The sequence below is a fragment of the Lepisosteus oculatus genome, chromosome 8 (assembly GCF_040954835.1).
Source record: "Lepisosteus oculatus isolate fLepOcu1 chromosome 8, fLepOcu1.hap2, whole genome shotgun sequence".
In the NCBI taxonomy this organism is placed as follows: domain Eukaryota; kingdom Metazoa; phylum Chordata; class Actinopteri; order Semionotiformes; family Lepisosteidae; genus Lepisosteus; species Lepisosteus oculatus.
In genome coordinates, this window is record NC_090703.1 from 47,138,404 (window position 1) to 47,159,827 (window position 21,424).

General features: G+C 49.8%; 1 protein-coding gene across 8 annotated transcripts in view; it reads left to right on the forward strand.

Annotated features, from left to right (window-relative positions):
• LOC102687763 (phosphatidylinositol-binding clathrin assembly protein) overlaps window positions 1-19,897 on the forward strand; it is a 36,160-nt gene extending 16,263 nt beyond the window's left edge. Inside the window, exons 6-20 of one of the 8 annotated variants that reach the window (XM_015351650.2) lie at window positions 152-263; window positions 1,390-1,496; window positions 4,247-4,288; window positions 6,458-6,543; window positions 7,393-7,516; window positions 9,259-9,395; window positions 9,786-9,889; window positions 10,518-10,628; window positions 11,837-11,962; window positions 12,313-12,343; window positions 13,372-13,507; window positions 14,123-14,146; window positions 14,740-14,799; window positions 15,211-15,318; window positions 15,734-19,897. In XM_015351650.2, the coding sequence (XP_015207136.1) occupies window positions 152-263; window positions 1,390-1,496; window positions 4,247-4,288; window positions 6,458-6,543; window positions 7,393-7,516; window positions 9,259-9,395; window positions 9,786-9,889; window positions 10,518-10,628; window positions 11,837-11,962; window positions 12,313-12,343; window positions 13,372-13,507; window positions 14,123-14,146; window positions 14,740-14,799; window positions 15,211-15,318; window positions 15,734-15,748 (1,323 nt within the window). In that variant the 3' untranslated portion in view covers window positions 15,749-19,897. The remainder of the gene's footprint in view (window positions 1-151; window positions 264-1,389; window positions 1,497-4,246; window positions 4,289-6,457; window positions 6,544-7,392; window positions 7,517-9,258; window positions 9,396-9,785; window positions 9,890-10,517; window positions 10,629-11,836; window positions 11,963-12,312; window positions 12,344-13,371; window positions 13,508-14,122; window positions 14,147-14,739; window positions 14,800-15,210; window positions 15,319-15,733) is intronic. The other 7 variants (XM_069193612.1, XM_069193613.1, XM_069193615.1 and 4 more) reach the window with 7 other exon arrangements.
• Window positions 19,898-21,424: the final 1,527 nt, after the last annotated feature.

Genomic DNA, 21,424 nt, shown 5'->3' on the forward strand with positions numbered 1-21,424 from the left:
TTCTGAGTGGGCCGAAGGGTCATTGCCGCGCCTTGTTCTTGTCTGAAGGGAGTACAAGGCCTCTTTCCCTGTAAGCCCTTGAGCCGTCCTGCGCGTGACGGCATCGGCGGTCACCTCGCTGCTTCTACTTCCCCTTTCCCCTCTGTCGCAGGCCAACCCCAACGAGCTGACCAACGGAGTGATCAACGCCGCCTTCATGCTGCTTTTCAAGGACTCCATCCGCCTCTTTGCTGCCTACAACGAAGGCGTCATTAACTTGCTGGGTAAGGAGGCTCATCAGAGGTGATTGTGTGTGGGGGGGGGGGGTCTGGGATTGGTGCTCTCCTGCTCACCCTTCACCTCGAGGGGTCCTGTTGTTGATTAAGTCTGTGGCTGGCTTGATTAGGTTTGAGCCGTGTGACTTTTAGCCAGGTGTGTGTGTCTCTGGGGTAGGATGGGTTGGGGGGCCGTCAAAGGGCCGCTCTGGGCACTAAGGCAGGATGAGGGTATATGCATTTGCCAGCAGGTTACTAGAGGGCTGATGCTACTTCCTCACCCTTCTTGCGAAAAGACTTCCAGAGGGTGTGTGGCTCACATGCTGTGAAGCAACATGTGCGGATTGTTAAATCCCTTCACGGCTCGCGGCTTTTCCGTGGTGAAAGTAGAATTGCCCGTTATTTTGTATTTTATGAAACGCTCGCACGGTTTGGAATCGTGAGGTGCGTCTTTGCTTCCCGGCTCACGATGATGATGATGATTCCTGCACCCACATGGGGGGCACAAGGAAGTGTGATCAGGCTCCCCCCACGGCCCCGCCCACTGGGCGGGGCATCTGCCAGCACACTTCAGGCTCAGCGCTGATTGGAGGAGAGGCGCGCACCCACCAAAGCCACCGCAAAGCTCAGCGTGTGCCCAGAGCCTCCTCCCTGCCCTCTCCAGCTGAGACACCCTGGAGCCCCTGAGCAGAACCCCCGAGCGAGGGGGGGGGGGGCAGTTAACAGGAGGGTGTACTCTTGAGATGATTTTCCTAAATTGGCTTTCGCTGTTAATTTAAGAACTGAGGTCCTAGTGGGGAAGGTGAGCAATATTTTATTTGAGATCTGTTAATAACGTTCTTAAGAAGAAGCTGTGAGCTTTACAGTTGCAGTATGTGCTCTTCACCCCTGTAAACAGGAAATGTGAAGTTATCAAGCCAAGCGACCTTTGGTTTTGCTCTCTGGGTTTCTCTTTCACAGCGACTGGGTTCTGTCTCGCCTAGTTTATTGCGCTGAATCTGAATCTTTCCAGATGATGTGCCTTCAAAGGACCGGCAATGTCTGTATCCCCTGTGGGCTGGGGTGCTGTAATACAGTGCGGGCTGCTGAGAGCAGATCGCTTTTTTTTTAATGGTTCTGTTCTTATTTTTTAAAGAGAAATATTTTGATATGAAGAAGAACCAGTGCAAAGAAGCCCTGGACATTTATAAGAAATTTCTCTACAGGATGACCAAGCTCTCGGAGTTTCTCAAAGTGGCTGAGGTACAGTGCTTCTTCGATATTTTACACAACCAAGCAGCGTTGTCTGTACAGGGCTGGTGCAGCACTGTCTTAGCGCGCCTCACTTCTCCCTTGACACACCATGAGCTTCCGTGTGCTCATGATGGGCGCACCCTGTGGCGCCAACGCTGTCTGGTCGCTTGTCTATAGTCCGAATTCACCTTGCCTCTCAGAGTATATATATATACATCTCTGCTCCTGACTAGTTTGCCAACCATTAGCTTGTCCAATCCCTCTACCCCTTCGAAATATAAATCCACAGGCAGAACCTGAATCTCTTTCTGTACCCAGACGTTCTTCAGACTTGTGCTCTTCACTGGCCCCTTTAAGTACATGTGAAAACCTGAAGTAGCTCTGGTACATGAGTGGAGAACAGATCTGGCTGTAGGATAGTTTCAACCTTTCAGCTAAATTTTATAATGCTCCTAAATGCCTCCCTGCCATTTTCATTGCGCTCCGTTTTGCTCTAAATCAAGGGGTCCCCCACCCCCGTTCCTGGAAAGCCCCAGTCCATTTAGTCTCTAAGGTCTCCCATTTCTAGATTGGTGTGAATGAATGACGCCAGTAATCTGCTCAGTTAAGAGACCTGTGGTCTTTGGAAGCTGAAGAGTAACTTTGATTTTAGTCCTGAGTGATCGATGAATAACAAGAGATCTGTTTTAATGGATCAGTGAAATTATCCCATATCTTCAGAAGCTGTTGATTGAATGGTTACTCTTCAGGACTTCTAAGATGAAGTCCATAGATCCCTGCTCTAAAATGACACTTAATCATAAGCATTGGCAGCCTGGCGACTAGGCTGTTGGCTTTGCCGCTTTTTAGCTCTTGGGTCCCAGGTTCAAGTTCAGCCTGGGTTGCCTGTTCTGGGGGTTGCATGTCCTTCATTGCGTTGGTATGAGAATTTATCTCCAGATGCTCTGGTTTCCGCCACCTCCCAAAGGGAAGGGGTCTGTAAATCGTCCCAGCGTCCCACCTTGTGCCCTACAGTCCAGGATAGAGTCTGGGTTGCCACAGCTCTCGCCAGAGGGCGCGGCTTTCTGGTAATGGATGGATGCAAGTCATTAATGTCACTGAAGAGCATTGCTCGATTCCTGTTGAGCATCTCTTTTACACGGGAGTGAAAGGAGTGATGGACTTGTATCAAGTCAAAGGTGCATGTCTACCTCCTGCACACATGCAGTATAGAAATTGTGACCTGCGATTTCACAGACCCCTCTCGGGTAGACGTCGCTCCCTTCCAATATTCAGGATTCACAAACTTGATTTAGACCATCCCAGCACGGAGGTATGTGACTGGCAGGGGGGGAAAAAAGAAAAATCCGTCTTTGAACATGCTTCCGTTTGAGTTTTGCACCAATCCTTCTGGGTCCTTCTTGGCTTCAAATGTCCATATTTTGAATTTGAAAAAAAAACCTAATTTGATGTATTAGATGCCAAAGAAGCATCCCTAAAACTTCATATTTACTGGTTAAGCTAAATATTTACAGATCCCAGTGTGTCACGCGAGGTGCTGGAATGCTTTGATGTGAAGGAGATTTAGTGGTGAATGCTGACGTGACCTGGTTGATAGTGAGGTGATCACGCAGGTCCCGTGTCTTGCAACCTGCCTGGAGCCCTGCACTGCATGGATTAGTGATTAACGAGCCCGGTCTTGCACTCGGAGGCGAGCTGGCTGTTTAGGAGGTGGGGGGGGAGGTGGGGGAACTTCCTGATCTCGTAGCTTCCCGACAGACATCGTAGCGACAGACTCTAGTCTACAGCTGGTGCTTTGCCTTTAGGTGTATTCGCAAGCAGATGAGTGCGTTTTAGATGTTTTTTTTCCTTTGCATTTCCCTGTGACTTATTCTCCACACGGAAAGACAGTGCTCTGCTTGCCTTCATGCCCTTTCTCAACTGTAACATCGCAGGAAGCTTTACAGTCTCTCTGTCTGGTCCTGTAGAAGCTGCCGGTCTGTAGGGCTCAGCTGGGGGCTTTGCCAGAACAATCTGACTCAAGCAGGCGGGAATATTTCCCGTTTCCAGACCCAATCTGGACCATTTCATTCAGGTCTCCTGTATAAAACGGGTGAACCGCTGGCTCTGCCTTGGTGTCATTACAAATAAGCCCCTAGTTGGAGAGATTGTACCTAAAGGGGAAAGAGAAACACAGGAAAAGGGTTCTTCTGGTGTTATTTGTAATGTCAGTTTCCTCCATCCTATTTTACTCTTCAGTTTTCCATTTATTGTGTTTTAATTGTTTATGCAAGAGGAATGAGCTGGGAGAGTGGAGACCGTTTTGTAGGATATTTATGGAATGTTGCTTTGTCTTCAGAGGTGGGGGTGGGAGGGGGGGTTGTCATCTTAATTTGACTGCGGTAGGTAAAGGCCTGTGTTCCTATCTCGGCCGGAAGCAGAATGCTGCTGTAGAAACACAGCGTCTTTGCCATGTGTGTTCTGTATGGTTTTCCAAACCAAACCCAGTTGAAAGTCTTTTTAAATGTTTCCCATCTTGGTGGTTACATGAGTGCTCCATAACTGCCACGCCAGACCACAGTACTGCACCAGTCCTTGGCATTTAAGTGTGCAATCCATTTCAGATCCAGTCCGTCTATGTAAAGCATGCCAAACCCTCTTTTCTGTTTTTTAAAATCACTGCATGTAGTAATGGATCCTTTTGTTATATTTTCTTTTCTTATTCCCCCTTTTTTGTTTTTGTTCTGTTTTTTCTTTTTGGTTTTTTTTTTATGACACAGCAAGTTGGAATTGATCAGGGTGACATACCAGATCTTACTCAGGTCAGTGTGCATTTCATCTCAATTTCTCCATGTGGCTTCATTGTTCATGCTCCCCTTCCCTACTCACCCTACAAGCTTTCGCCCTTTGTTGCTTGGCCCAGGGACAGTGCTCCTGCTAATTCAGGGAACTGCGCCATTTTTACGAATGCCTTTTAATAGGTTGAAATCCGATTCATATCAAAGGCGTTTCTCCTTCCTCTCCTGCTGTTCTTGATTTCAAGCGTGGAGCCTACTGCTTTATCGTTCCAGATCCGAATCTGTGTGCAGCTGTTAGCGTTAAGGGGGCACCAGTATTGCTGGAAATATACAAGGATTGTTGGCCGTTGGTGGCAGTAGGAGCATTTTGTTGTGCTTTGCAAATTGGATAACTTTTAAAGCTTTAACCCTGGAGTGTTACTTGTTTTTTGTAGTGGTGTTTTTAAAGATCTTGTTTTTATGTGCGTATACCAAAGCCATGCATTCTGTATTAAGCAGGGTGTTGAGTTTGCAGTTTGCAGGCTTGTTGGCTAAATTTTGTTTTTAATATACAGAAGGCAGGAATATTATGTAATTTGTGTGCCTTCACAAGCATGCAGACACACTGTTTGCTTTGCGTTGATAACAATCTCTTACATTTATAGAACATTGTACTTAAGGCAGGGGATACACTCTGTACCCCACTGCAGTCCACCTCCCCTGGGTGGTGTGTGGCATCAGCAGCCCCACTGCACAGCAGGTCAGGTGGAGGAGTGAGAAATTACTTGACCACTTGGATCAAGGGGGAACCTTAAGGAGGCCAGGTTGTGTAAACCCAGGCTAGAATACCATCAGGGCCCCAGTCAGGATAAACTACTCTCAAGAACGGAGCCATAAAATGAGTGAGTTGGCAGGGTCTCGGTCAGCGTCCCCTGTCACCACACTGGGGGCACTGGTCTGGAAATTCTGGGCCAGAGGAAAGAGCGCCACCTTCTGGTCCACTATCAGTACTTACAGCAGTGTGCAAACTCTGTTTTGTGGGATGTAGGCTGTGCTGCAGAGCTCTAGTCCCGTTTTCTGAAAGACGTGTATGGATTTCAGAGAAGGGAACAAATGAAAGAGCTAGAAATGAATAGCTTCAAACAGCTGTGGGGAGAGCAGCGAACGGTTATTTTCTTGATCTTTTTCTTCTTTTCCCTTTACTTCCAGTTTTATTTTTTAACATTATTACCCCTTTTGTTTGCCCTATACTTTGCATTTCTCAGTACAGGACATCGTGGCTGAGTGATTGATCTCTTAGTATGATGCACAGAGTATCTGAGAAATCTGTCTTCCTGTAGGTCTGTGCTTTGGTTTCGAATTTCTTTCCCGCAAGCGCAGCCGGATGCTGGGAGTCGGCCCGTCAGTTGCTGCCTCATTGGGGCGAACCCAGAAAATGGGGGGGGGGAGGGTCCCCAAATCCCTGTAAGATTCCTGAAATAGAGATGTGAAGCATGATGAGAGGTGGAATTCCTGATTGGGATCTGGACAGCATTGACGGACATCCCTGGTTCTTCCAGGACCGCCGTCTGTAACCACCTGGTTTCGTATGAATCCTGGTTTCGTTTTCCTGTACTTCTGGCAAAGGAAAAACAGGATGATGAATGTAGCAGCAGACCAGACTAATTTCTCAAAAGCAATTGCCAGAATCCCTCCCCCCCCCTACCAAATCTAGTTGAACATTCTGCAGGGTGACTAAAAACCCCAAAAGAATCCCTTTGTAAAAGAAATTGGAAACTAAAAGCAGCACATCTATACTGTACAGTTTTGTGTAGGCATATATGCATTCCTGTGGATGTAGAGACTCTTGCAAAATTGGGTGGAGGGGAAAGGTCATTCACAATGAGGAATGAGAAGGGGCGGGGGTGCATTTCGCAGGCCTGTATATATGTCAGCATGGGATCGAGAACTTGGTTACGTGTGCATGCTGGGCTCAAGCTCCCCTGTACTTCCTGGTGTGTTTTTTCTTTTTCTTTTTCCCGTTTTCCTAAAGGCTGTTAAACCTAACCCCTAAGGCATGTAACCATGACTTTCGGCTGGTAAACCGTCTGGACGGCTTGCGAGGACCCGGCCCTGCCGCGCGGCTCGGTCCGCCCGGGCGCGCCGAGCGGGGTCGGTCCTCAGACGGCGCGTCTCACACCCCCCCTCCCGCCTCCTTCCCCCCTCCCCTTGCAGGCCCCCAGCAGCCTGCTGGAAGCCCTGGAGCAGCACCTGGCCTCTCTGGAGGGGAAGAAAACCAAGGAATTCTCCGCCGCCAGCAGGTGGGGCTCCCTGCCGCAGCGCGGCGTCGGCTTGAAGGGGACCGCGCTGTTTTTATATTGCGGTCTTGGAAAGAATCGGCACTGATGATCGCATTTCAAACCACAGTGAAAGCGAAATGTCCACAGTAGTGTGTTAAACCTCCAAGTCATATCACAAAATAGACTAAATTTCCAGATATACACAGCGCCATATTCTGTGATCCAGAACGCGGCAACAAAACCCCTAATGAGGTGAAGTGGCCCTGTTACACTGTGAAGAAGCAGGCTTGGCAATCCAGCTCTTCTAATCCAGTAGAAACATTGCCCTAGACTCCAAGATGGTTTTGCCGACAAGTACTGCTTCCTTGTTATCTCTGCACGCAGATCACGTTGGAATAGCCCTGCGGTGAAATCTGCTGCACTTATTCGCTCGTACATTACAGTAGTCTTTACAGTGACTAGTGAGCAGGAAGGGCTGTATCGCGTCGCGGTTCTTGGAAGCTCTCGCTCTCGCCTGTGGTGAGACCAGGGGTCTGCGACAACATGGCGATCGAACTGTCCTTTCAAAAAGTTCACGATGTTGTGCTTAATTCGGAATTCATAAAAGTTTGCAATTCCGGCGGTCAGTTTATTGTTACTGCCATTTAACAACCGGTCTGAGAAACTGGGACTGCAGCTCCCCTTCAAGGTGCTAGTGATCAGCATTAGCTCATGGAAGAAGCACCTGCTTTGACGCACAGCTGACTTAACGGTGCTTGGGGAAAAAAATGTTGAATTGCCAGTTACAGATAAGGAGACAGTTTTCCAGGTCTGCCGTGTGTCTGAGATGAGAACGCTCATGCCTTTTCCTCTCCGCCCCCCTCCCACCAGAGCAAACACCCTGTCCAACGCAGTGTCCTCCCTGTCCAGCACGGGCATGTCCTTCAGCCGCATGGACGAGAAGGAGAAGCAGCAGGCCCTGGAAGAGGAGCAGGCCCGGCTGCAGTCTCTCAAGGTAGTGGCCGTCAGTCGGGACGCGGGAGAGGAAAAGGGGGAATCCGGCAGTTGCATGACTCCGGTTTCTGCCAGTGAATGCCAATTTAAAATGCCCTTTTGCCACAGAATAATGTCGGAACATGGGCCCTACCCTCCACCTTCGCATCTCCTTATCTCCGTATGCAATCCCTTCAGATCCAGAGCAAGGGTGGCCAGGGTTCCTGTCATTTCAGCTTTCCCCAGCCAGACTGCTGCAGGTGCTTTCAGTTCGTCTTGCTCACCCTGTCTCTCAAGCGTGCAGTTCAAGCTCGTGGCTACCCCTCGTGTTTTGAATAGAAAATTTGAACTCAAGCTTTTAAAATGATCAGATTCTAGCCATCAGCTGATGTGCTGTGGTGCCATTTATTTCTGTATACATTTGTAGCCATCCAATTTTCAGCACAGCGGAGCGCAAACTGACGCTCTGTTATGATGGTAGATCGCAGTTTTGAAACTGTTTCAGTGCGCTTGTTTCATCCCCTCGCCTGAATTAAAAAAATCCGTGCTGCAGGGAAAAGCACTGTACCAAAGACTGAATTAATTGTTCCTTGCCCTTCCTTCAAGAAGGGGCGTTGCGCGTTAAGGCCTTGTGATCTTAAACGTTGGCGCCGCAGGTTCAACCTGTCGAGCAGCAGGCCCGAGACCCGTGTGTCTTGGCTCTGTACCTGGCGCGCCATCGTGAAGGCGGCGCACCACGCCTGACGTCAGGCCTGCGAGGTAAGACGTGGGGGTGGCGCGCACTTGGCTGTTCTCTCCGCTCCCCTCCCGCTGCTCCCCTCCGCCCACGGCTGCCGCGCGCGCCGTTCCGGAGCCGCCCAGTGCTGGAGTGGAAAGGGAACAACGTGTCGCCGGCATAGCCGACGCTACGGCCTGCTCCGTGGGGGCTGGCGCTCGGCTATCGGAGAGCCTCTTGGCCTCGGCGGGTCAGGGTTTCCTGCCGGCCCTGCTGAGGAAGGGAGCAGAAGCTGCCCTTTGTTTCCGACCTCCCCAACGGTGTTCCTGCAGCTCCTCTTCGAAACCGCTGACTGACCTGCCTCCGCTAAGAAAAGGGCCTTTCAGCAAAAAAAAAAAAGTTTTGTTTGCTGGAAACTTCAGGGTCATTCACTGGTTGTTTTCAAGCCTGCTTTATAAGAAGCCACCTTTAGCACATAAATATTCCATAGCTGGCTGTCTGACTAGTACATAGAAGAAGCTGCATGAATTCATCCTGGTGGTTAGCAGGAACGTTTTGGAACTAGGTGTTTGAAGGCCTATTGAATGCAATGGTTTTGGCTAGTCGAGGTCAAAATGAAAGCACTGGTCTATCTGCCTGGAGCTGTGGAATGACAAGTAATGACCAGGGGTGTTCCAGTTCCTGCGTCAGACGCTGCTGCTGTACCTTGAGCCACCTGCTTCACTCCTCCGGGATGTGGAAGTGGGGACCAGCGTTGCTGGGAGGTACTGCCCAAGGTGGGCCACGGTCCCATCCGGAGGCGGGAGCCGCGTGGTCTTGTGTGCTTTAAGACCTCGGAAACCAGGAAGAGCCCTGGCTTGATGAGCCTCTGGAGCTTGGACGTGATCGAACGGCGCAGGTCTGAAGAGGCCCGGCTAACTTTTATGTGCAAGCCGGCGTTGGACAGTAGGAGAGGGCTAACAGTCCTGGTCTGTAGGAGACGCTGCTCGTGAGGCAGAATCCGTAGTTAACAGGCGGCTTTTTTTTGTTTGTTCGTTTTGTTGGTGCAGGACCAGCGTCTGAAGGAGATCGGCATGCAGACCCCTACCGTCTCTCCCAGCACCCAGTCGGGGGGCAGCACCAACAACGCCACCAGCACGTCCGTGGATCTGTTCTCCACACCAGCCACCGCCCCCTCCACTAACAGGTGTGTCCCGCCGCCGGCTCTCTTCCGGGCCGAGACCGGGGTTGCCGCAGGAAGACCCCGTTAGCGCTGGTGTCACCTCGGACTCGAGGCCTCATGCGCATCTGTGGCAGAAACAGGGAGGAACGGCAGAGCGTTCAAATGCCTCTGCGTCTCTGATCTGTGCGGTGAGCGTAGCCTCTCGACGGCAAACCCCCCGATCGATTCTCGGGGTAGAAAGTGTCTTTTTAAACCCAAAGAGCTACGCTGTGTCCCAGGGGGAAGCCGAACGAGTTCTTCGGCTCAGTGTACCAAAACAAGATGTACGGACAAGCTCTCGTTCCCCTTTGGTGTGCTTTGGCTCTGGCGATGTTTGTCGGGACGCGGTGACATGCGGTGTTTTTTCTCCGACAGCATGCCAAACCTCAACAGTGACCTGTTTGACCTCCAGCCGGCCTTCGTCCCCACTGTGCAGAGCACACCAGCCATCTCCACCTCGGTCAACAGTGCCTGGGGAGGTAGGGCGTCTTCTCCAGCCAGCTGGAGCTCTTTATACCAGCTGTGCTGCAGGCGGCAGTGAAAGGAGTGTTGTCTGTACTGGCATTTTGTTGCAAAGCGGGTATCAAGGTATAGTTGCTGCTCTAGTATATTTTGTAGCGTACTGTTACACATGAGATTAACTGCTATAAGCTTCTAGACCACTACTGTTCAGGTGAGCGGCACAGCAGCACAGTGGTTAGCACTACTGCCGCACGGCTTCGGGGTCCCGAGTTCAAATCCACTTTGGGGGGGGGTGCCTGTCTGTGGAGTTTGCATGTTCTCCCCGTGTTCATGTGGGTTTTCACCAGGTGCTCCGGTTTCCTCCCACCTCCCAAAGACATGCAGCTTAAGTTTGACGGGGTACTCGGGATGTTTTCTTCCCAGTTTCAGGGGCGCAGGGGGGTCCAAAGGGATTTCATGCCTGGGGGCGAGGGGGAGGGGGTGTTCTGGGACGAACAGTGCTTTGGTATGGGCACTACAGGGAACGCATTGAGCCAGACGGGCTTTAAAGGCCTCCTCTCGCGTTGCAGCCTTTCTGATGCTCCTCTGATGATCACGTTTTAAGTGCCGTAGAAGCCCCTAAGATTGTACCTGCTCTGTTCTCAGGTCTGGATGCCCACCCCATCCAGCAGAGTGTTCCCATGCCCACAATGAGTGTAGATTTTGATGCTGTGTTTGGGAATAAAGTTGCCAATAACGATGTGAAGCCTGCATCTGGTAAAACTCCCTGCTCATTCGGTACATTGTCTGGAATCGCTCTTGGCTTTCTGGTGATTCTGGGGCCCAGTGGCTTGCTTGCTCTCCCTGCTGCTTCCATTCTCTCCTCAAGAGTCCTGCTTTGCTTCGTGCGCCGAAAAGTCGCCGAACTAAACCTGTGCGTGCGTCAGTGTAGTATGTTCCGGCGCTGGCTCTGTGTCCTGTCTTTCATCTAACAGTCTTGCATGTTTGAAATCCTCGGTCGTGGCCCTTTGTGTCGCAGGAGGCACAGATGTGGTTACCTAATGACTTCTCCTCAGTGTGCGGTTCTCTTCAGTGGTAGCTGGTGGTTTTTCTACCGAACACTTTCATGTGTTCTGTGGAAGGAAAAAAAAAAATCTGGCTTCATTTTTCTAATGTCTCCTTTCTGTCTTTTTTTTTTTCTTTTTAAAAATCCTTTCTGGGTCTGGCGGTGACATGTCTGTATGGGTGAGTGGGCCTGTTTTCATTCTTTCAATGAGAAAGTGGTCTGGTTTCTCCTTCTTTGCCCCGGCAGGGTTTGTACAGAGGTCTCAGGAATGTGTGGTATGCTGCGTTAGCCAGCTATTTTGTAGGAAATCATTCATTTTCTTTTTTGGTGGGAGCATTTTGCAAGGAATGCCAAACACTTGGGAGTTCTCCGTGGCATTAAAAACATTACCCTTTGGCATGATTGTAGAGGTCTGTAAATAATGCCTGCCATTTAAGAGGCTGTCTAATAAATGATGGGCTTTGCAGATGGAACCGTTTTGCAGATCTTCGTGCTGGAAACAATAACATTTAAGCAGCTGTCCAAAAGCTGTGGTTCTGGATGTATGGTTACTTTGAAACAATCCGAGACTGTGTGCATGCCTACTTCTTTTAGGGAATGACTGCCTTTCATGTACTGGGGGGGGGTGACATTGCCTATTTTATTACGTTTACATCTCCTTGACACTGCTGCTCTCCTGAGAGTGGTTGGCATTCATCATAAACCAGTGTGTTAATTTTAAGTGTTTCTTAGCACATGTGGCTCATGGTGGGGGGGGGAGGGCTGTTTTAGTTACGAGCCTCATAGAAGATAAAACAGTTGTCTGAGCTGGTTCTGTCACAGTTCTGAAAGTGCGTGTCTTGCTGGGAAAACTGGCTGGGGGAAACAGGTTGCCTGGGAAGGAGTAGTAACGCAGTGCGTCTGTGCTGTCCCGACTCAGGGTTCGATCCGCTAGGAGACCTCCTGAAGCCCACTGGCACCGCCACCCAGAGCCAGCCTCCGCCTGTGTTGGGAGGGAAGCTGCTGGCTAATGACCTGGACTCCTCCTTGGCCAACCTCGTGGGCAGTAAGTGTGGCAGAACACCTGTGGCGCTGCCGTTCCACTGTGGCGTTTTGACCCTCTACTGGGGTGAAATCTGGACATCATCTCTTAAATAAAAAAAAAATCTCATGAGGATAAACTGGCTTAAAACAAGTTTGCCATTTTTAATTCAGTGACTTTTCCATGGGGAGCACTGTAAAATATTAAAGCTTAGTATTAAATACATTTTGCTTGAGTGCTGATATTTTTACACCAGTGAAAACGTGATGAGCTGTGTCAAACTGGTTGTTAGTATTTTATACAATATAAAAAGGCAAGTCAGTGCTGAAGAGCTTACACTCGTTCTGTTTTTTTTTTTCTTTCTGCTTTTTCAGATCTTCAGTTTGGAGGAACACCAGCAAAAAAGTAAGTATCCGCCAGCCCTTGTTCTCAGATGAGGAAGTTGAATCCGGATCAAACCAAGCTTGTTTCTGAGCAGGTTCTCGCGGTGCAGTTAGGGTTCTCGTTGTGGGAGTCCGGAACAAGCTGCCCAGCCGTGTGATCAAAGCCGGGGTTTTTTTGGGCTTTATTCGAGGAAACGCCTGGATAAGATCCTCAGTTTAACTGCGAGGTGGGCCAGCTGGGCTGAGTGACTCCTGTCTTCTATCATGCTCTGCTGTTCGGGGCTGTGGGTAGTGACTGCCCCCAGCAGTTCGAGGGCTGGTCCAGCCTTCCTCCCCCTGCTTGCCTCCAGAGTTTCAGCTGATCCGATGGGTCTGCAGAGCAGGGGTCCCCAGATCTGGTCTTGGGGACCCCCACACCTATTGGTTTCCACTGCAGCTGGGCTCCGTACTTCAACCAGTCCTTAACTGAACCAGCGCCTTTTTCCTTTCTACTCGGAGGTTAGGGATTTTAAGCTACTCAACAGATACAGCGGTGAAAGGGCAAGTCCTGCATGTTTAAGGTCTGGGCCCCACTAAAGGGTTCAAGTTTAACCTATTGTCAGGTCTGTGAAGGGTCCAGATATTTTACAAAACCCCGCAGGAAGTCCCCAGGGTTGCTGTAGTGACCTGCTGGAGCCCCTGATGTTAACACTGGGTGATAAAACATGCTATTGAATACAAGAAACTTCTTTCATCACTTTGGCGTTAGTTATTAACAGAGTTCGGCCAATACTGTGTTGCTGACGCTCTGTTAATAATTTATTCCAGGGCAGGACCTGGCAGATTATATTCTGCATGTGTTCTAAAGGGCTGCCAATATTGCAGAGTTTTTTCTTTCTAGATCTAACTTCCTCAGATTTTGTAACAACTCTCCTTAACTGCTAAACCTGACCAGCGTGCAGAACGACGCCCTCGGTGGTTTCGGGAAAAAACGCCTCCGCCCGCGGTGCAGCCTTTCGCATGCTCGGCCCTGCCTTACGACCGCGGCTCCGCCCGCCTCTCTGTCCGCAGGCCCGACATGCACTGGACACAGCCCGGGGAGAAGAAGCTGACGGGCGGCACCAACTGGCAGTCCAAGACCATGAGCACCACCACCGCCTGGAGCCCCGCGCCCCTGGCCCCTGCGCCCATGCCCGTGCCGCAGATGGTGAGCCGTTCACGGGGCAGGACTCGGGGCACCAGGGCCGTGCGGTTGTCGGTTCACTGTAGGGGTGGTGATGGGGGGGTGATCAATCCCCCTGTCAATCAATCAATTGATTGATTGTGATCGATCAATCAGCACCTGACTGAGGGGCGCAGGAGTGCACTCCATGCTCTGATGCTGACTCTGAAATCTCTGCAGATGCGCTCTGATCCCTGCATCCCGATGGAGAGCAGCCTGTTAAAATCCGTTTGGGTCTTATGCCTAGTGAAGCCCGACTTTCCCTCGGAGAAAAGGAGTCGGGTTCAAATGGGGTGTCGTCGTCGGGGGGGGGAACCCAAACGGTCATGTCCGGGGGCCAGTGAAAGGCCTCGTTTAGTGCAGAGAGCCGTTGTGTTTGACAAAACCTACCACAGTAGTGCGTGAGCATGCTTGGGTCTTATGATGGGTCACTGTCTCGCTCGACAACACTGCTGCTGCGTTAGAATTTCCTCACTGGCCTCCTGCTTCTGCCCTTTGTTGAGCTCCTCTGTGCCTGCGCCCGTCCTGCTGCAGGGTTCTCACCTTTTCTCCCTTCTTCCTCTTTTCTTTCCTCCACGCCCCTTCCCTCTGCCCCTGCAGAACGGGATGCTTTATGCAGGCTACGTAAGTACTTTTCTTCGCCAGATTTTCCCTCTTCCGCAACAACGGTAGCGGACTGATTTGGATATTCCCGTTGAATTCTGTTAGGAAGAAATCTGTTGACTTCGGGTTTCACTTTTCCTCGTCTGCACTCAGCCAGCGTTTGACGGCTGAAGCTCGTGTACAGCCAGTGGCTGACTGAACACGCTTGTTCACTGGTGACGGGTGGCAAGGGGCAAATCGACTTGTTCAGTCACTTTTAAGTGATGTTTTGGTGGAGATGGAGCACCTAAATAACGCTTCATACTTAATTTTTAAAAGATCTCCTCTGAAGACACTGGGGGAAAAAAGGCAAGCCAGAGAGAGACAAACCTTGTCTCTTTTAGCGAATTGAACAGCCGAATGGTTTTCTTCCCACAACACACCATTCTTTCCTCCAGCGTCGCTCTGAGAAGGAGTTGCGGGCCAGTGAAGCTCTGCTTTTGATAGCTGGCCTGTGAGTGAAGGACAGCAACTCCAGAGTCCAGTGTCCAGGAAGCCACTGAGGCTGTTGATAAAACATCGCCTGATTACGTCAGGTTGACGCCTGCCTGACGCCTGCTTTTATTTCCTCCCAGCAGGCACCTGCGCCCTTGGCGTTCCCCATGACGACACCACAAGTGCCTATGTATGGAATGGTAAGAGAACCTTTTATCTCTGCCAGAATACACGGCGCAGGCAACAGACTGCTGGGTGCCGATCCTGAGGAAGAGGGTTTGGGAAAATATTGATTTTGGAGTCTTTGGAGTTTTTGCTTTGCTAGCCTAAAAGATGCAGTTATTGGATCAAAGGGATTCCTAGCCAGCTGTACTCCTTTTAAGGCTGTTTCCCTGCCGGCCTGCCTTGATAATGAAAAGTCTCTTCTGTGTTGAAGAATCATGGCTTAAGCCTAAATTTACACTGCTGGGTAACAACTGAAGTCTATCCTCTGACTCTTTGAGCTTGGTGCTTAGAGAGGTCTGGCTCTTGTGTCGGTTCTCGGCTTGAGCTTACCCCAGCTTGCTCTCCGTGAGCTTGTCGTTAAGCATGCTGTCTCGTCCCCTGTCCAGGTCCCCCCGCAGATGGGAGGAGTGCCCATGATGGCTTCCCAGCCAATGATGTTTAACCAGCCAGTCCTGAGACCCACCAATCCCTTCACACCCATCCCCGGAGCCCAGGTAACAGTCCTTCATCTTCGTCTTCCTCGTACTCAAGGGTGCGGGCAGGGGTGCCCAGCACCAGCAGATCTAACTTGCTTAAGGGACCGGAATAGTGAGAATCACGCACTGTCTGCACACTTTTGATGTTGAACTGGAGGCCAAGGCACTAATCTGAGGTCATTGATGAATGTCAAAGTAATATTAGACTGGCTATAGGGCTGTAGCGTTTGGTGATCGGTGTTTTTCTGTTTTGTATTGATCTTGTTTCTTGGAGTGCAAGCTGGAGTCAAAGACCTCCACTGTTTTTGGCCAGACACACTTCTGTAGCAGATGCGTAGTTAATTGTATGCATTGGGTATTTTGTGTGCAGTGTTTTCCTTTCTGATTGCTGGGTGCTTGCTGCCGTGTAATTTTAGTTTTATCTTCTTTTCAGATGCAGTTCATGTAGTTCCAGCAAGGTTTTACCCTCGAAGAAGAAAACTAAAAACCAACACCAAATACAGGGGGGAGAGAGAGAGAGAGAAACGGGAAGGTGACAGCACAGAGACTCTGAACTTTTGCGTTATCGTGCTCCAGCCCCTTTGGTAACCAGCAGCCTCACACAGCATTTGGCCCACTGTCTGCAACAGCCCCTCCGGCCTATGAGGATGGAGTCTGCTCCCGATTGGAAACTCACCTGGGATTTTGCAGGACCAGGCAGGGCATCCAGGAAAAAAAGGAAATTGGACTTGGGGGAAATTTTGAGATTTGGCGAGTTGACAAAATGAGAGGATAGATTTTTTTTTATCAGCAAAGCACTATGGCTTGCTGGTCAGTGATTTTTTGTTTTTTGTTTTCATTTTTAGTTTTTTTTTATTTTAATGCCATATCTTTTCCCTTCCTCACTTCACCCTGAAGTTGATCTCCTGAGTTAGGATTCCTCTCGAGATTGGATTACTTAACTCAACTCACAGATTTCCTGTTCCATGGGTCCTCCTGTTGCTGTTGTGTGAGAGAGCTCTTGTTTGCCTGCTGCCTGGCCTCAGTTTACTCATATGCCTTTGTGAAGGTCTTGTTGACTTGGCAGTGGGAGTCTGGGGTGCCTCCCTGTTGGGCATCCTCTTAGCTGACTTGTGTTAACTCAGGTCTTCCATCGTCGTGGAGCGTTTTTCTGTTGTACCTCTTTTGGTGAAAGGCCTGGGTGATAAGTAACCCAGGTCACCTGCAGTTTTACCACATGTTGTATTACATTGCCAAGCCATTTAGGATTCTGTATGTAACTTACTGAGAAAATATGGGTGTTTTCAGGATCTGAACAGGACACCGGAAGTCTCTAAACTGGTGCTTTGTACTTTTGGGCACTTTAAGGTCACTGTGACAGCTGTGGTTGAGCACAGCAGGGCAGGCCGAGTCCTTTTGCAACCTGCGAGAAATCAGAGCTGTCGAGTTTGAGTTTACACGTCTGTCTGTAAAGTCAGTAATGAGAGTTAGCATCTCCGCCTGAGGCAGAGGTATTCAGGAGCAATGCAGGCAGATTTTAAAGGCCTGAGTTTTTCCCGGTCAGTGGTATTTACAAGTCTTTCTCTAACGGGGAGGTTATCTCCTCCTTTCCCTGTTCTTATGGCTCAGAGGGTGTGGCCGGGTGTGTTACCCTGGGGATTCTGTACGCAGTTTGGCTGCTTCAGACAAGATGTTGTGTTATAAGGTTTGGCCGTGATTCGATGTTTGTTACTAATCTGTTGCGCTTGGCTCGTTTTTCTCTTGTGATGAAACTCTTGTCGTCTCCGTCCGTGATCTTTTTTTTTTTTTTTTTTTTCCCCCTGGCTTTGAGACCCTGTAAATATTTTTCCCTGTATGTGTTTAGGTAAGCGAGCCCCTCTATATCATGCATGAGTGGAGTTTCTTTGTACGCCCAGTTGTGCCATCTCTGCCTGGACGATGGATCAGGATGGCCATTTCATGTTGTGAAGTGTAGACTTGCCAGAGAGGGTTTTATGCCTTTGGACTGTTAAGAGCACTGGTTTCGTTTAGTTTTTGAATTATTTATTTTGAATTAATTTTGTGTACGTGCACACACAAAAAAAAAAAATTGGATTGATGTCTTTGCTCCTGATAAGCTGAGGGCGGCGTGTGTCGTCCGGAGCCCCGGAGGTTGTCCCCGTTTCCGGGTCTCGTCTGCAGGGCTCCGGGTTAAGCTGGTCATGCGGTCAGCTCGTCCCTGGTGTTGCGCGTGAAGGTGTGCTGTAAAACTGATCACGCCCCTCTGATCTGAGGTGTCGGACTCCAGCGGGGTCTGCCCTCCCCCCCCCCCCCCTCCATCCAGTTATAATGGCATAGCAAAGTTTGCTCAGCCACAGAGAGGCTTTCCTTGGTTGGATTGCTGCTCAAAATCATTTTGTAGTTAATATGTAGTTTACAGCATCTAATGCAAGAGATAGATTCCTGACCCCCGTCTCTTGGTGGGGGAATTGACCGAGCTGAATGCTTTTTAAATGCTGGCAGTGCCCTTTTCCTGTCGTGGACCGATATACAATAGGTTGTTGGGTTTTTCTTTGGAGTAAATTGACGGTGAGTCCTGGTGGCACTTCAGATTGAGTTTCTCCTTATAGTACTTATTAAAACGAACTGCTTTCTGACGGACAAGAATGTGCATTCTCCCGTGTATGGTGTTTTCAGTTTCAGGTGCCAAAATGGGGTTTGACAGGCGCCAGGACTATTGATTATGTTTTGTTTGGGCAGACGGAGCACACCCCTCTAGCAGGTCTTTGTACCCAGAGGCCAAGTCGAGGTAGGAAGCGTCTGACTTTGATCAGCAGAAGGCTTTGCTTTATTCTTGTAACCACGGACCTGGGGCTTTGGCGTTGTAGCTGCCAGTATCCGCTGGGGACCCTGTCCAGACCAGACCAAGAGAGCACCCAGCGGATCTGTGGCACCTCGTACAGTCTGCACAAAACCCCCCTGAAAACAAGCACCCCGTGACCTTCTAACGGCACAAAACTGTTCGGCGTGGTGGAATGTAGACTTAAAAACGGAACTTTTCATGTGTCTAGAGAGACCAGAAATTTATATGAACGTATGATTTTTTTTTTTGTAGCGGGAAAAACAAACGCGGGAAGGGTGAAAATGTCAGGGTGCCTTCCTCCCTCCCCCTGAGGCTTTGTGCGCGAGTTGAAATCGACCTGCGCCTCCTGGTCTTGGGTCCGCCGCGGAAGTCGCCGGGCCCTGTCCTCCGAGTGGGGGGGGCGGGATCCGGCGCGCGCCGCCTTCCCCGCTGGCGCTGATCGCCCCTGTCCCTCGGTCCTCGCGCGTGTGTTCACGTACACCTGCGTGAACGTGCTCGAAGACCGCGCAGCGTCTCCGTGAGCCGTCTCCTAGCCTGGCACCTTCCTTGAACTGTCACAGAATTCCTCGTGTAGCCCATCTTTGTTTTTCTTTGTGCCGGGGGAGGTGTGAAGGGGGACCTGGGGCGTTTTAACCCTAGGGTGGTTCTGCAGCAGGCTCTTCCTCTTTTTCGCTGTTCTCAGCCCAGGTCTTCTCTTCTTTTAGAAAGAAAAGACCCACTTTTCTCCCCCCCCACCCTTACAGGCTAGGCCTGTTCGAAAATACAGCCTGCCTGCTTAAGACTGTTTTTCTGATGATGAGCGGAACGCCATCAGAGCAAAGTCTCACGTTGGCTCTTTCTCCGCGAGAATAGATTGGAGACCGTGGTAGCTGGGATTTCACGTGTAGCACGAAGAGGACTGAGCAGCTGGGCGTCATTTTAGCGCGGCTAAAAATAACTGCTTCCTGAAAAACCAGCACTTGAGGGCGGGAGACGAGCCTGACGGAGGTGTTCATCCCAGCTGCCCCTCAGCTGCTACCCGCAAATGCTAAAAGCTTTTACTTAGCAACAGCATTTTTTGCTTTTTTGGTAAGCTCATCCCACTAAAATCCTCAAAGTCATTCATATGGGCAGGTTTGGTTCCCTGGAAGTTACATTACTGTTTCCAAAGATGTTTTGTTTTTCCCCCCAAGGGGGAGGAAGAGGGACTCTCCAGCTCCCCCTATTGGTAGAGGAGTTTCTGCAGCACCACTGCTGCCTGTTGTGCCCTGATCCACTACCTTCCGTGTCTGCAGGGTTTTACCCACGTGTCTAATATCAGGGAATGTATTGAGCGAAACTAGAGCTGTGGTTTTGTGTCGGTGTTTGTCAAAACTTCAGGACATTTCTCAACATATTTCCTCAAAACTTTAATAAACCGCTGCCTCATTTATTCTGTATATATATTCTGCAATGTACTTTTCTTTTTGACTTTCTAAACATAAGATATATTTACATTATGTATAAATATATAAATACATTATCATTTGTATTAAAAACCAGCGGATGGAATACTGCATCTCCCCAACCCCCCCACCCCCCCCCAAAATCATTTGTAATGCCAAATGGTTCCTCTCACAGGAACCCACTGTTTCCGTTTTTATGATTTTTTGTATTTAGATCAGCAGAGCATCAGGATTCTAACTCGTGTGGAAAATGTTACAAATCATGAGCTTTTGTTTTTGTGCGCACAGACCTCAAAGACTGGGTCACGCAAAGTTGTTGTGGGGAAGAATAATAAAGAAAGGTCAAGTGTCAGCGTTCGCTCGTGATGTCTGTGTGTGTCTTCTGGCTCGAGCGGTGCTCCTGGAGGAAGCAGGGGGGACCGGCCCCTGGTGCAAGGCGACGGGTGCCAGGGCCTGGTTTTCAAATTGCACTTCTGATCCCTTGCCTCACTGCCGGCATTCTGGGTAAAACAAGGGACTGTGGGAGATGCATGCTTTTCTAATCAAATCAAATCGTATTTTTTTTTTTCTTTTCACGGTTTTACCTCAAAGGTAGTGTTGTCAGCATATCTGCTGCACAGCACGGCGAAAGCAGGGTAACGTTTTTAGCCATTCCAGCGCCTTTGCGAAGCCCGTCTGCAACCAGGAGCGGGAAATTAATTCGTCGTTGGTTGGGAACCCTCCCCCCCTTCTGCTCATTTTCCTTTCTGCTTTCTTGCTTGCAGTGGAGCTCAGGACGGTCGGTACCGAGCTGCGTATAAATAAGAACGCAGTCGGTTCTCGCCTTTGCCGCTGGTGGGCTGTACTGGCATTCTCTTCCCAGCTTTGTGCCTTCATCTTCCCGTAGCTCCACCCACTGGCTGCTCTGCGAGCGAGGGCTGTGCACTCTGTTCAGCAGGGCAGTGGGTGATAAAATACAGTGGGTGCAGGAAGAGCCAGGTTCATCTGCAGTGATGTCCCAGCACCGTCCGAGTCCTAATCCTCAAGGGACGCTGGTGCCTTCCCGAGCAGCACCGAGGCGTGCAGGAACCGTGCCTGGAGCGCTGGCAGGGGGGAGATAGGTTGTCCCACCTCAGAGAACTGAGCGGATGTCGGTTGTTAACATCTGCATTAGAACGAAAATCTACAGACACATCTGCCCCCCAGAACAGAGTTTCGTTGCCCTTGGCTTGGAGGTGGGAAAGGCCGTTGCCACTGAGCTTTCACTAAAATTCCACCAATTTCAAATGTTTTAAATTAATATATGTACTATTGATGCTGAGCAAATCGATGGTGCAAAGACTGTCCTGGATCCAGGGATGCATCCCACCCGAAACCTGTACTTCTAAGAAGACAAAGTGATCGCTTGTGGCAGAAGCGGCAGCGATGTTAGAAAATTGAAATCCTGGTGCTATAGGCAGTGATAACGGAGAAGAAGAAGGGGAAGGAACCTAGTTATTTACTTGAACACTGTGTCCTGTATGTTCCTCGGCAACAAATCCAAAGGTTTCCGGAAAGAGAGCAGTCAGGAGGAAATGAGTGGTGGTGATCTTGAAGGAAAAAGGCATCTGGACAGTCCAGTCCATATGGATGAGTTTCACTTCCCGTGTCATGTGTACAAGCCTCTCTGCACTGCAGCTAGATAACCTGATCTCTGGGGTGCTCTACAAACACTCTGAACCTTGTGTGTCCCTAGTCTGCGCTTGAGAATCTCGAACTTTCACTTTCATTTTACCCTACTGCGTTGAACCTCCTTTAAAAATGGTATTGGTGTACATGTCGGGATAGATCGGCGCACAATTAGAAGACCCTGCGCTTGCCCGTTTTGTGTAGTTCGGATCCGTTTCCTATTTGGAAACGA